Source organism: Taurulus bubalis (assembly GCF_910589615.1).
Source record: "Taurulus bubalis genome assembly, chromosome: 12".
NCBI classification, from domain to species: Eukaryota; Metazoa; Chordata; class Actinopteri; order Perciformes; family Cottidae; genus Taurulus; species Taurulus bubalis.
Genome location: NC_136600.1, coordinates 4,196,962 through 4,210,505, shown reverse-complemented (window position 1 = coordinate 4,210,505; position 13,544 = coordinate 4,196,962). Strand labels below are relative to the sequence as shown.

The 13,544-nt window shown below is 47.2% G+C and overlaps 1 protein-coding gene across 1 annotated transcript in view; it reads right to left on the bottom strand.

The window, feature by feature from the left end:
• vps13b (vacuolar protein sorting 13 homolog B) overlaps window positions 1-13,544 on the bottom strand; it is a gene marked incomplete at its 5' end in the record, with an annotated part of 310,239 nt that overhangs the window by 178,436 nt on the left and 118,259 nt on the right. The window contains 2 exons of the mRNA XM_079226893.1: window positions 5,111-5,243; window positions 7,935-8,044. Of these exons, the coding sequence (XP_079083019.1) occupies window positions 5,111-5,243; window positions 7,935-8,044 (243 nt within the window). The remainder of the gene's footprint in view (window positions 1-5,110; window positions 5,244-7,934; window positions 8,045-13,544) is intronic.

The window sequence follows — 13,544 nt, the reverse complement described above, 5'->3', positions numbered from 1 at the left end:
TCATCATGGCTTATTGATTCAACCTCAGCTAAACCGCTGGATCGGATGTCCCGGGGTAAACACGCTGCAATTACAAATAGATTCGGAGAAATCCTTCAGATCACTCGCTGCGGCTACACGGCTTTAGAAGATGAAACGCTGCTGACGGGAGAAAGCAGGAGACAGCTTTATGTCCACAGGCACGCATGATAAACTACTAACGGAGCTGGAGTGAGCCCCATCATCTCCCTCCTGTTTAAACGTCCAGCTCCGTATTCACAGTGCGCTCCACACATGGTGAGGCAATTAATAAATCATCTTCACAGAGGCTAATTCCAATCATAACATGTTCAATGTCAGCAGCTCTTCTCATGAGGTGAAGGGCTTTACAGGGGAAAATCAACCCTAACAACAGAGTCCGTATATTCTTCCCATGACCTTTGGTCTTTTGGTTCTGGCTCACCATCGTTCTAATGAGTCTCACTTCAAGTCATTTCTGTTTTTGGGGAGGATTCAAGCCTAGTCTCACATCAAAATGTGCTATGTTTGACCACGGCATACACGTTTCACAACAACTCCTCTAAGATTCAACTGGATTCAGAACCGGATGTTGCTGCCAGGTCCCCGTTTAAGTCTGAGGATTATGGGTAATGCAGCTTCATGTGATCCACAGAAAGCGCACTTCGTGACGTAAACACAGGCAAATAAAAAGGAGCAAAGAAAACGTAGGTATTTTAGAGCCGTTATTGTGAAACTCAGTGCTGCAGGAAAGAGTCCTACAACCTGGAATTGAGTCGGCATGTTTATGGTTGGATGCCTAAAATAAGGTCTGGAGTTACTAGAAGCTGAAGAGATTTGAACAGTTTTGTTCCACGACATAAAATACATCAGTAAATACCTTTTCCCGTGAATTTAAAAGCCGGTTGTCAAAATAAGACGACAAAACGTCATCACACTAACACTCGCCTCCTTCAACTTAGTGCTGCTGACGTGAAGTCATGTGACCGAGCAAAACATGTAAATATCATCAACGTTTGTTTGCCACTTTCTGGAATAATCCAAAAGTCCATTCTCCAGGGAACCAGCGCATTGCTTCCTGGGTTGGCGTTCAGAACTACGTCATCCCTGCAGCACCCAGTGTAGCTTCTACACATTAATGTGCAACCGGTTGGTGGATGTTTACCTGCGCTGCCTCAGCAGACTGCTCTTTCCACCTCATTGTACATTACTCAGCTGGTACCCAAGGGAAAGCTAAATATCAGGACCGATCAGTCTGCATTCCAAGTTCCTGTGTATCCAGTGTCCACCCCAACGCCAACCCTGGGAATAATACAATATGAAGAATCAACATTCCGTTTATCATCCTCCAACTAATCACAGGAACAATGTATTATTAAGAGAAATGAGTTGGAACAGAAAATCAATTCATGAATCTGAAAAACAGTGTATCAAGTATCACCAACAATTCAAGAACATTTTTCTTTCACAGCCCAAGATGGAAGGTCATGGACTTACAGAGTATTGTATTGCAGGAAGGATGCATTATAGTGTAACACGGATAAGGTGGTTCTAGGATGAAGGAAACAGAATACCTGCCGTGCTGCAAGTCCTCCTCTGCAGCGCTGAGCTGCAGTCTATCAAGATCTGCTGACTGCAGGGAGGCTTATTGTTTCACCATGATTGAAACCACAAGGGCTAAATGCCTCTGCCCTATCCTTATTCTGATTGCTCGCGGAAACAATTTGTAACTTTTCATTACATCTCCTCCTGTAACACCGCAGCCATTTCCAGGGAAGATGCTATTCATTTACTTTTGAGCTCCATTCCAACGTAGAGTGTTGGAGTGTTGGGGCACCGAGGGTTGGATTTCAACTAAATACAGTACCAGCCCCTAGTTACCAACGTCTTGTTTTCACTTCACAAGAGAAATATTTGGATAAGAAAGAGCATGAGTCTGACTCAGTATATGTTTCTGACTAACTCGTGCTGTCCAACAATGAGATGCCTGCTACAAATAGGTCGCTAAACACTCCAAGAGGCACAATGTCGGCCCGCATGTGAAACACGAGTGTTGTCGGTTCATTCTAAACATCCAGATCACAGGCTTTGTTTTCAGGCAGCTACAAACACCTGAGTGGGAGACAGCATGACTAAGAAAAGAAACAAAGACAACCAGACTGCTACCCAGAGAGGAAAACAAGAAGGTACGGAGATAGACGGTAGTGTTGCCACGACACATACACATACACACACACACAATACCACAACGTGAACCCAAAACAGCAGGAAAGGTCATGGAATAATAAATGACCAAACAAATGTTTTTGTACTCATTAATAAAAGTTTAAAAGCAGTGGAGGGTGTGAAACAAAGCCATAAAACAACAGCATCACTGCTTACCAGAGGGCTTTTATTTTATTGTTTTATTTATGCCTCTTGTGTGCACTTTACCCTGTTTGCTGCTTTCTCCACTAATAAAGAAATATCTAATCTAATCTAAGAAGAAACTGTTATCCACCAATGGTCCGCGAGGATCTGCACGCACGCTCTGTGGACGCAGACACTGAAGGCATGGCGCGCTTTCCAGCTTTGTTCCACACTCCAGTTAAGTTGGTGGTGTATGCGCCTCTCACTGGTTTGCCAATTAGAAGAAGAGGAGGAGGAAGAAGAAGAAGAAAATGGACGCACGCCGAACGTTGCATCAACTCATGAATACGACTCTTATTAAAACACTGTCATTCCTAAAGTGTCAGTACTAATACAATGAGATACTTTTCTAGCATCAGCATCCCGTGCAACACTAATAGACAGCTGGTGGATCGGAGGCCGTGCGCATCGATGGCCAGTGTACTCTAGTCCGTTGAGTGTTGCTGACGAGTTGCAGCCTGATTCTGCTTCGTGTGCAGTGTTGGAGCCAAGGTGACTGTTTACTGACGACCCCTAATGAGAGAATATACTGTTGAGATGTGAGTAAGCAAAGATGCTGCGGTTTGGAAAAGCCATTAGTGCCGAATTCATTTTGAATGAAACAAGGAACAGAGGGAAAACCAGGAGGAAGGCGGCGTGACCTTTCAGCTGTGAGCTTTTAAAGCGAGCAAGGAAACAACCCTAATGGCCTTTTTTTAGACTCCGAAATGTCAAAGGAGCATTTTTCCTATCGAAACACTTGACATCGGGAGGGGGGGTGGGGGGACGTCATGGACATGCAATGTTATTTACGGCCACAGGATGACTTCACCCAAAACCGGGATTCATCACTCCTGTTGGGAACACATTTCCCAGGGACTTGAAAAGTAGAAAAAAAAAAAAAAAAAGACAAACAACCTCTTGCTTATTTCCCCTGACTCTTCACTGCGCTGCTTTGGCAGACAATGTTTCAACCGTTAAAGTGTTTAGAGGACGTGGAGCCTAAACACTGTGAGAGTCAAACAGTAGAGGCTGGGAAGTCTTTTACGTATGTATTTATTTATTCGTTTTTTAAACTCTGTAACTAATTCAGTAACATAAAGCCAGCCAAGATGCTCCATCGGATCGCATTAATTAAATATGTATAGGACGTGAGGGGGAGGTGGGCGATTAGGTCCGTAAATGCAACACACACGAGTATTAAATGAAAACCATCTCTGCAGTGTCTCTGTGCTGTGTCATGGACCGCTCCAGAGCGACCGCTCCAGAGCGACCGCTCCAGCCATCATGTTCAGGCTGGTTTCCTGGGTTTGGGTCACGTCATGGTTAAATGTTGTGTAACAGTGATACTCCATACCCGGAGAGGAGATGTACGCTTCTACGTAAAACATGTGGCGCTAACATTAGCAGAGTAAGTTAGCGCATCATTAAGTAGCCTTAGCTACGCTAGCTACTGAAGGTGTACTGAATGTAAACAAATGCTGCTTTTGCATTTTTCATGATTATATATATACTTCAAACACACATTGTAGATTCTTCTGTCTGCTTCTCTCTCAAATCGCCTTTTGGTTTATCTAAAACATTGATGCATTCAGGGAGTGCAGTTAGTGACAGTGTGGGCTCGACGGTAACGTAGATCCAACAGCTTGACGCAGCAGCAGGGGGGGCGGGGCTTAGCGAAGGGTCATTCGTCAGTAAAAAAACACTCATTTGATTTTGTCGAATAATTGATTTAATTGAAAGATCTGTAAAACTCCAAAGTTGGAGTTCCTCCAAAAAACAATCATGCAAAGGCACCAATTTAAATATTGTATTTGTCAGAGATGTGTCCATAATTTTCTTGGAAATAAGTAATTCAGCATGGAAAAAAAAAGCATAAAAACCCCCCATCAACACTAACCTAAGCGCTCATACCTCCCACTAAAGCAAGCAGTCACATCGGTGACGAGGTCCAGAACTTCATCTCATCTCTGTCCTCCTCTTCCTCTCTGGCCGTCTCCATCCAAAGGGCTCAGAGTTTCCTACTTAAGAGACCGATTTGGAAAATTCTGGAAAGGATCTAAGGATCAGACCACAGCAAAGCTGCATGAGTGTGTGAGGGTGTCTGTGTGTGTGGCATGCACAAGCATGTACATGTACATCATAAAACCTGCCAGCCTGTATAGTAGTACGTGTGAGCTGACATGTACATGTATTCTCTGTGTGTGTGTGTGTGTGTGTGTTGCTCTGAACAGGGGGGTCCCAGAAAAGCGGAAAACTGGCATCGAGGAAGCCTCCGCACAACCAAGCCACTCATCTATTCTGGGCACCCGAGCACACAGTAATACTACCAGAGGAGGAAAACAGAGGAGGACATGCCTGGATATGTGGTGTCCTCTGAGAAACGGGTTCACTCAGGTGTCAGCGAGCCGTAGCGTGTTATGTAACAACATAGTAACATGTCTTCACTGCATAGAAACAGGGTGACATGCAGTAAAAGGTTATTCTGCTCCTGAAAGAGCATATCCTACAACATAGAAACACCTGGTAGTTATTGCATATATCAAGGGAGAAGTGACTGTCGTCGCAGTTTTCGTTTGTATATCAACCTTTATGGAAAACACATCTGAAAACAAACAAGAGCTTGTGTGAACCTGTTCCCTTGATGTGTGTAAACCTCTCAATGCAAGGTCAGTAATAGCTTCAATATGGAACTTACAGCACAGCCGGCGGTTAGTAAACCTACCTGTCACCGTTTTGGTTTTGACCGGGCTGCTGGCGTAGTCCGACGCCTGATTGGACGGCTGCTTGGCCAACGGGGTGCTTCCTACCGACACCTCGTCCTCTCTCCTCTTGGCCACAGGGACTGAACCTGGAGTCTGCAATGACATCACAGCATGACTGAGCGCCTATGAGGCCAGAGGAAAGGAGATATGCGGTTTGATTGCAACACAATTAAATGTGCGTTATCAGTAAGATTGTAGTCGTTGTAAACGTTGTTCTTTATCGTTCCTCCGTTGTTCTGGCCACGACCCAGAGATAACTTTAGACAGCTTTAAAGATGTGGGTCGAACAGGAGACACAATGCATAATGCAATGCAACGCAAGACAGAAAAGGGAGGCAGAGAGAGAAAGAGAAAGAGAAAAATGCGGTGGAACACAACAGAGGCCTCCAAGACCAACAAGGACTAGTGACAGCACCATGTTATTTTTGAGCAGTCTCCCATGCTGCTCGCAGGCCTACACACACACACACACACACACACACACACACACACACACACACACACACACACACACACACACACACACACACACACACACGCGCTGGCAGTGAGTGGCTTAAAGACAGAAGAGTGGAAGGTTGGTCTGAAATAAGGAAACCCCATTAGCATCAGCCAGCGCTAGGCTATGATGCAGCTGCACAAGGCTGCAGGCCAATGATGTACTGCAGCCTGAGTAAACACCCACACGCGCACACACCCACACACACACACACATACACACACACACATTGATGCAGTTGTTTTTTAATGACTGGGTCAGGACCCAAAGGCTGGTTACGGTAAGATTAAAAAATGGGCCCTCAAATTACATTAGTATATGAAACTACTGACTGTGATACGGCGCCAAATCCTTCTGAGGTTTTTGCAACATAACAGAGTGAGTGATACTGTAGGCCGGTAGGTTAGTTGCAAAAAAGTCACATTTGACTTGAAAGTCAGATTCAGGTCTGGGAAAAGTTCTATATATTTTGATTGAGGATTGAGAGCATTAGGACAGCAGCAGACTGTACATGTTTAGAGCATCGCTCTCCCTCACTGTGTGTACTGTTAGCTACTAGCTGTCGGCTCAGCCTTGACATGCTGAGAGCCGTCCCTCAATCATAAATTTGCATTGAAAATAAATGCTATTTTGTTGAGTTGCATCTTAGCTAAATACTCTAAGTGAACATAAGTACTAAGCAGTGGTGCAGTGTATATGTCGAAGGCTTTTATTGTGAAAGGTAAGATGAAAACAAGTGAAGCTGCAGAGGAAAACTTTCCACGCCCAAGTGTCCGTTTGACGTAAATATTTGTGTGCGGACTGTACGCATACATGCAGTACATAACAAAACACTGATTTACAGGGAATACATTACAGTTAAATAACTGTAAAGACAAACAAACCACATGTCGGTTTTGTTGGTTGGGAAAGAATGCTCAATAGTTCAAAAAAAAATCAGTTTGTACACTTCATGGAAAATATTTCAAAGCTCTTTGCTAAAAGCAGGTACCTTACCCAATGAGCATCGCTCATTCCTGATGGATGACATAGTATGAGCTAACTCCTTCTACCGCACACACACTGAGGGTGGTGAAAACAGCCAAGGCAAAAGCCTGTTTGCTTCTCAACCTTTCCCCCCTCATATTCCCTTTCTCTACATTACCCGCTTCCCAAACCATCTCCCAGATTTGTGAGTCTGCTAGCTCTGATAGTTTCACTTGACTTTGAATTCTACAGCCCTCTCCCATTCTCTGCACCTCCTGCTGTTTGATGTCCGGTTTTCTGTTTATGTGCCTCCACATGTTCCTACCTCACATATCTTACGCTCCCTTTCTCCCGTTGGAGTCCCTGTTTGTGATGCTGCTTCTGTCTCACACTCGTCTTCTCCTTCTTCCTCCCGTCAGCTTTCCATGTGCCCCCTCCCCCCCCACACTCCTCCCTCCTCTAAAGCTCTTCCCATTAAACTCCTCACGTGGGAGACGTCCTTCTCCTCTCGTCCACATCATTCCCTGCCATCCTGACCCTAGCAGTCCACATCCTCTCGTGTCCTTCACAGGCTGCTGTGTGGCCTTCAGCTGAAGGTCAGCACCGGGACAGGCCTTGAGGAGTGGCCCTGACAGGCAGCTGAGCTCTCTCTCTCTCACTCACACACACACACACACACTCTCTCTCACACACACACACACACACACACACACACACACACACACACACACACACACACACACACACACACACACACACACACACACACACACAAAAACTGGCTGCAGTTCAACTCATAACATCTGTTTACCCGCATACAGCAATAACCTCCAGAGGAAGGAGTTGGTGCAATTAACTCCCTCTCTCTTTGTCTGACACACACACACACACACACACACACACACACCCTTTCTAAACTGCAGGAGGCACGAAACCGAGCAACAACAAAAAAAGAAAGTATTACAATATACTTTAATGTACTATATATATATATGTATATATATATGTCCGTTTATGGGGTGAACCTGTGCTATATCCAAGGCAATCAAACAGAGCGTGTGTGTGTGTAGCGTGGGCACAGAGACATTCAATGTCCATAACCATCACCGTGACCCCTGTCAAATAAATAGAGAGCAGGGGATGGGAGACAGGGAGCAGAGCACATGGAGAGAAAGAAAAGGCAGCAGGGAGACATTGACGTTTCCTTCAGACTCTCGTGCTGCTTTCTCTATCAATACAGATTGCATGTACAAGTGTGGAACATGTTTAAATGTTAACCAAAATAAAAAAGGACCAGGAAGAGCCGCTTGGATCGGTACCTGCTGCTGCTGCCTGCCGCTGCCTCTGTGAGGTTGGTACAGCAGCCACGTGCAGAACACCGGGTCCACGTTGACAGCGATGCCCTGGACACTGACCAGCAGGACCGCACCTGGACATACAAACAAAGACACACAGGGTTTAATAATGCACCTCCGCAGACAAAGACGATCGCAACCCTTGATTAATGGGCCGCTTGTTTTCCGCCACAAAAAATAAAAGACTAAAAGGAAAGGAAGTACTGCACATCTTGGCTTCACACAAAAGAAACCACCAGACCCGTATACTATACTAAACATCCGTTATTAATACAGCTACTTCAATGGGATCCACATCGAGAGGTGCGCAGAATGAAGTGGAAACTATCTGAACTCACGTAGACGAAAAAGGCTCCAACGCTGTTGCTGCGTTTATTTCTACAGAGCGGGAGGCACATCGATGCTGATCACTGATCAATGTCAGGGAAAGAGATTTAGGGCAGATGTGCTCCTCAGATTGAGTGCGGGGTCGTTCCTCTCTCGAGTCCCGATGACCTGCCGGTGGGTATCGAGGCCGCTCGTCGGAGCGCGGCAAAGGGAGCACAGTTTGTTTCAATTGCGCCGTTCAAAGAGCTATAAGCCAAGAAAAACATTTTCTTTTGATAAATTTCTATGAAACTCGAGACCTTCTCTGGGTTTTGGTTTACTCTTAAGTAATAATCTCCACCAACAATAAGCGGGGCCCTGAGGTAATGCATTAGGATCCTATCAATAATGACTGCCATGCCGTCGGGATTAGCGCCGGGGTCTCTGGCGTGCCGTGGAATGTCCCGGCATGACGATAGGAGGATGTTTCAGCTCTAGCAGGACTTTCGGCAGTTTAATGGAGCTTTGGACAAGACCCCGGTCTTCTGTTTCAGGCCCCGGGGCAAAGCTGCAAGTGTGTAAGCGTGAACATGCAAATGTGTGCGTGTGTATGTGTTTGTTTGTCTGTGTGTGTGTGTGTGTGTGCATTTCACCTTCCGATGCAGCCTGATTGCCTGTTGCTTCGCCTAACGTTTTAATATCTCTGAAGCGTGGACAAAGCACAATTATAAACTCTCCCTGAACACACACACACACACACACACACACACACACACACACACACACACACTTTTGTTAGCTCTCCAGCTTGGCAGGAGTTGCTCCCTCCTCCATGATTCCCTGTGAACAATGCAAATAAAACTGTTCCAATTTGCTCTACTTTTACAACATTCAGTGATTTGTGGCCTGTGAGCCTGTTTTTGTGTGTGTGTGTTTGTGTGTGAGAGCCTGTGTGTGTGTGTGTGTGTGTTCTGCATGTGTAATGTATAAAGTCTGTGTGCATTCACAGTGCAACAGCATGATGTAATAGACTATATGCATGTACTCGTGTTTGTGTGTCTGATCATTATTTACCAGGTGCACTTCAATCCTCAGCCGCGGTTTGTTACTGGCACAGAATCCTTTCGGGGGATCTCATTGGATCAGGTCAAACTGACTGACGTTTCTTCCTTTATCGCTTCCTCTAGCCTTCACATGTTCTTTACTTTCTTCACTGCTCCTCTATCCGTGTCTCCTTAACAACAGCCTTGCGTCCATTCCACCCTCAACCGCCTCCTATACCCTTACAAGCCTCCTTCATCCATCCTTCCTCGCCCTCCTTACCTTCCTTCTGAAACCATACCCCAACCTTCTTCGTCATGCCCCCCCCCCCCCCCCTCCCCTCCTCCTCCTGACGAGGAATCACAACCTCAGCCCTGTGGCTTGAACTCCTCCACCACAGTGTGGCTGCTTAATAGGCTTTGGCTGTGGCTGCAGTGCAGGGGCCCTCGGCTTCAAGTGGTTTTCACAATGACCCAGAACAGTGTGAGCAGTATGGGACCCAAACGGGCCGGGAACGGGGCTGCGTGGTGAAGATGTCTTCGATAAAGCGACTGACTCGAAACTGTGGTCAACGGGGTTTTTGCACTGAGCACGACAAAGCACGTTCAGCAGAAATGAGTCACGGCACAATAAATCATATTACTTAGGAGATGGATTGCTTATTTTACAGTAATTACGGAGATAAATGAGCAAATGAAAGTATATAAAATGCCTAATTGGAGATAAGTCTCTCAACCAGGGCGGACTGCACAGCATCAGTATGCAGACACACTGTGGAGGAGGCTCTGCAGAAAGCCTCATCATCCAACATCCAGGTCTCCATAATGACAAAATTGTCTCGTCGTCAGTTGAACGGAGCGGACTTCTGAGTGTGTAGTGGTTGCTTAAACAACCAGCTGGCGTTGCATCAGCAGCCGCCATCTTACTGTGGCGGCGTGTCCCGTCTGTTGGGCTTCTGCCAATAACAGCCGTGACCATTTTGATAAATCACAACACCACTCAAAAAGCCCTCCCTCTTAAATTAACAGAGCGCTCTCTCTCTCTCTCTCTCTCTGACAGTGACACAGAAACAAAATATGTGACCTGGCTTACGAGGCTTTGAAGGCCGAGGCCTCGCTGTTCGCGCCGCGCTTTCTCGTTTCATCGCCGCTGTTGACACAGCGGCCGGGGAGTGACGCCTCGATTGAAGTGTGCGGCAACGTGGAGCGGCCCCTCGTGACCTCGACGGCAGGCTGTCTGTTGTTTTTCTGTGCTCCAGTCAGGTGGCATGAGGCTCATTAAAGAAAAGCGATGACAACGATAACAGAGGTGTTTTTCTTACTTCCTAAATCATTCCCCAAAAAAAACAGAGGAAAACTGCCTCAGTGGACTGGACTCCGAAATATACACCGTGGAGGCATCTGTGAAGACACACACTCACCTTGACTCACCCACGGCGGACCTATTAATGTCAAAGGTGTTTTTTTTCTTGGAGACCAGTAGAGTTAAAAGAGCGCACGGGGCTGCTTGTGTTGTTTTAGGGCTGTCTGACTCTCAGCCGGAGGCTACAGTGCAGCGCAGACGGAGCGGAGGCCTCTGACCTTGACGTCCTGTCTGTGTCCTCTTTCCCCAGTACTCCATCAGCCACACATCTTTCTGTCCTCATATTGTCTCTTTTTTTTGTTTAATCACGTTACGTCGTTTATACATCTTTTTTATGCAAAAAAAATAAAAAATCTGCTTTTGTTCAGTCCCTGTGAGCGTGAAACTCGATAAAGTGGGAGCGGTTAGGTCAGCGTGAGTTCAAGCAGCGAGTCCCCTCATCGGAGACCAGGGCCCTGATTGGGGTTAGCGGGGCCACCACCTCCCGACTACAGGGGCCACGACCCCCACTGTCTGAGCTCCAGGCAGCCGAAGAAAGGCGGAGCGATCTCGCCATCCAGCCCCCCGGGAAGATGGAGGGGTGAGGATTCATGCAGCTAATCGACCCCCTCCCGACAGAATCGCTTCATTGTTGGACGCGAGGCAGCCCCGGGACCCCTCGTCCAGCTCCTCCAACTGAAAATAAATAAATATAGCCCGGCCCGCGTCAACCAGATGACTTCTGACAGGTTTGGTTAATTTTGAAGCCAAGTAGCAAAACAAAACATTACGCCAGCGTGCGGGGCCTGCACTGCCTTTAATTGCTTTTCCGATGAGCTCATGACTCGAAGGTGTCCTGGAGCGAGCCGCGCAGCCCGACAGGTGTTCTGCTGGTGTGTGTGTGTGTGTGTGTGTCTATGAGAGAGAGAGCTGGCACGCACGCACGCACGCACGCACGTGTTCCCCCTGTCGTGCTGTGACCCCGGCGGGCCCGGGGGCAACACCGCCACAGGAGCCCAGGGGCTCAGGAAGGTTTTGACTGGAAACAGATCCCAGCCCTACGGAAAAGCCTGCTCTCACTCCGGGGCCTGTGCAACTCTCCGCACTGGATGCCGGTAATATGCATCTGTGCATGTGTGGGGTTTAAGAGTGTGTGTGTGTGTGTGTGTTTGGGGATCTTTCAAACGTGGCCCAACCGCGGTAGCCTGCAGCTGACAGGCTGGACCCACCTCGTAAAGGGTGACTACTGCTGTGGGTACTGTAACGGTAATAGGCGGGAAGAAAGCTGGGGAGTGATTCAGCCAGAGAAAAGGCCGACGCAGAGAAAGACGGAGTGACAGAAGCAAAGAAACACCTCAAAAAAACACAGAGACAGAATCACAGACACACGTTCAGAAAGAGAGTGAGAGAGACATAAACACAGAGAACATATAAAACAGTGGATGCTGAGAAAGTAGTTTTTTTTTCTGCAAGTCCTTTTCCTAATCTACATGATAAGTGACTCGGCCTCAGACTTTGGCCATGGGTCTCTGTGATTTATGGGATGCCTGCAGTAAGCCTCCATACATGCAAAGTCCTGTGAACCGGATCCATCGCACCAAGCCAAGTCTGGATAAGCAGCAGAAGCATGCGAGTGTTTGCGTGTGTGCGTCTACATTACATGCATGTTGAAAGATCCACGTGCATACACATGCATCCACTACGCAACTCCCAAAACTGCGTATGAGCATGCAGGTCAACACGTGTTCCCAGGTGATTATGTATATCTAGCAGAGCGCAGGGGCTGCATCTCGTCCACTGAGACATCCGCCCCCCCGGTTCCCATCAGGACTGAGGCTCCATCTTTACCATCTGCTGGGGTTCGGATGACTCACAAAGTCCAGACAAACGCACTGACCGCTGCTGCCTGGAGAGCTTTGGGTGGTGCTCGCCTTAACGGGAGCACGTTCCCTGGGAATGCATGGGCAATGTGCGAAAATAAATACGATACAAAGAGATATTTGATGAGGGTGATTTCACTGTCGCTTGGTTTCTTTTTTTACCAGGAGCATCCACTCCAGACACCTTTCTTGGACCGTCTTTAGGACTTTTAGCCATATAGGCTTCTGCAATACTCTGAGTTGCAGCTCCATCACTGCAGGCTCCCTCCTCTTCCTTCCACATACTATCTTTGGCTTGTTGACGTAAAATGCATCCCTTCAGGTGCGCCAGCTCGGGAAAGCCACCACAGACGCCACCACTCTGGTATACTGCGAAACACAGACCGCTCTCCTTGCTGGCCATATGCTCCATCTGCATTTTGTGATCGTGTTGGATTACGGTTCGGTACTACTTTGAATAACATAAAATGGAGCACACACTAAATACCTAACCAGGTAGAAATGAACCAGTGCACATCCCTAGTTTGTGCTGTAGAGCAGAAAGAGGCCAGATGAGGGGTTGGAAGCAGCAGCTTTGTCGAGCTCCCTATGTAGACGAGAGGCTCAGCAGCCAAACATATCTGCCTTCTGGTTGATTCCTCGCATTCATAAATCCACATCCCCTCTCCTGGTGTTGAAAAGACAAGCAGACAGTGCCTCTGCTGGAAACCCAAGCAGCCCTGATGTGGACTGTCCAGCAGTTATCTCTCTTCCTATCCCTCCCCACGCCGTTTCTCCGATATGCCCACAGAAACGCTCTATTTCTGTCTCCCTCGCTTTAAATCACACCGAAGGAAACCACTCAAAGTCACGACCAAATGTGACCTGGCCCTTGTCAGCGAGATAGCTGGCCTTCTTAATGGGAGACAAAACAGACTCGGCCCTGATTACATTAATGTATCATTACCGTATCCATCATGGACGTACAGTGCACTGTGTGAACTCCAAAAAGAGCCCCAGTGTAATG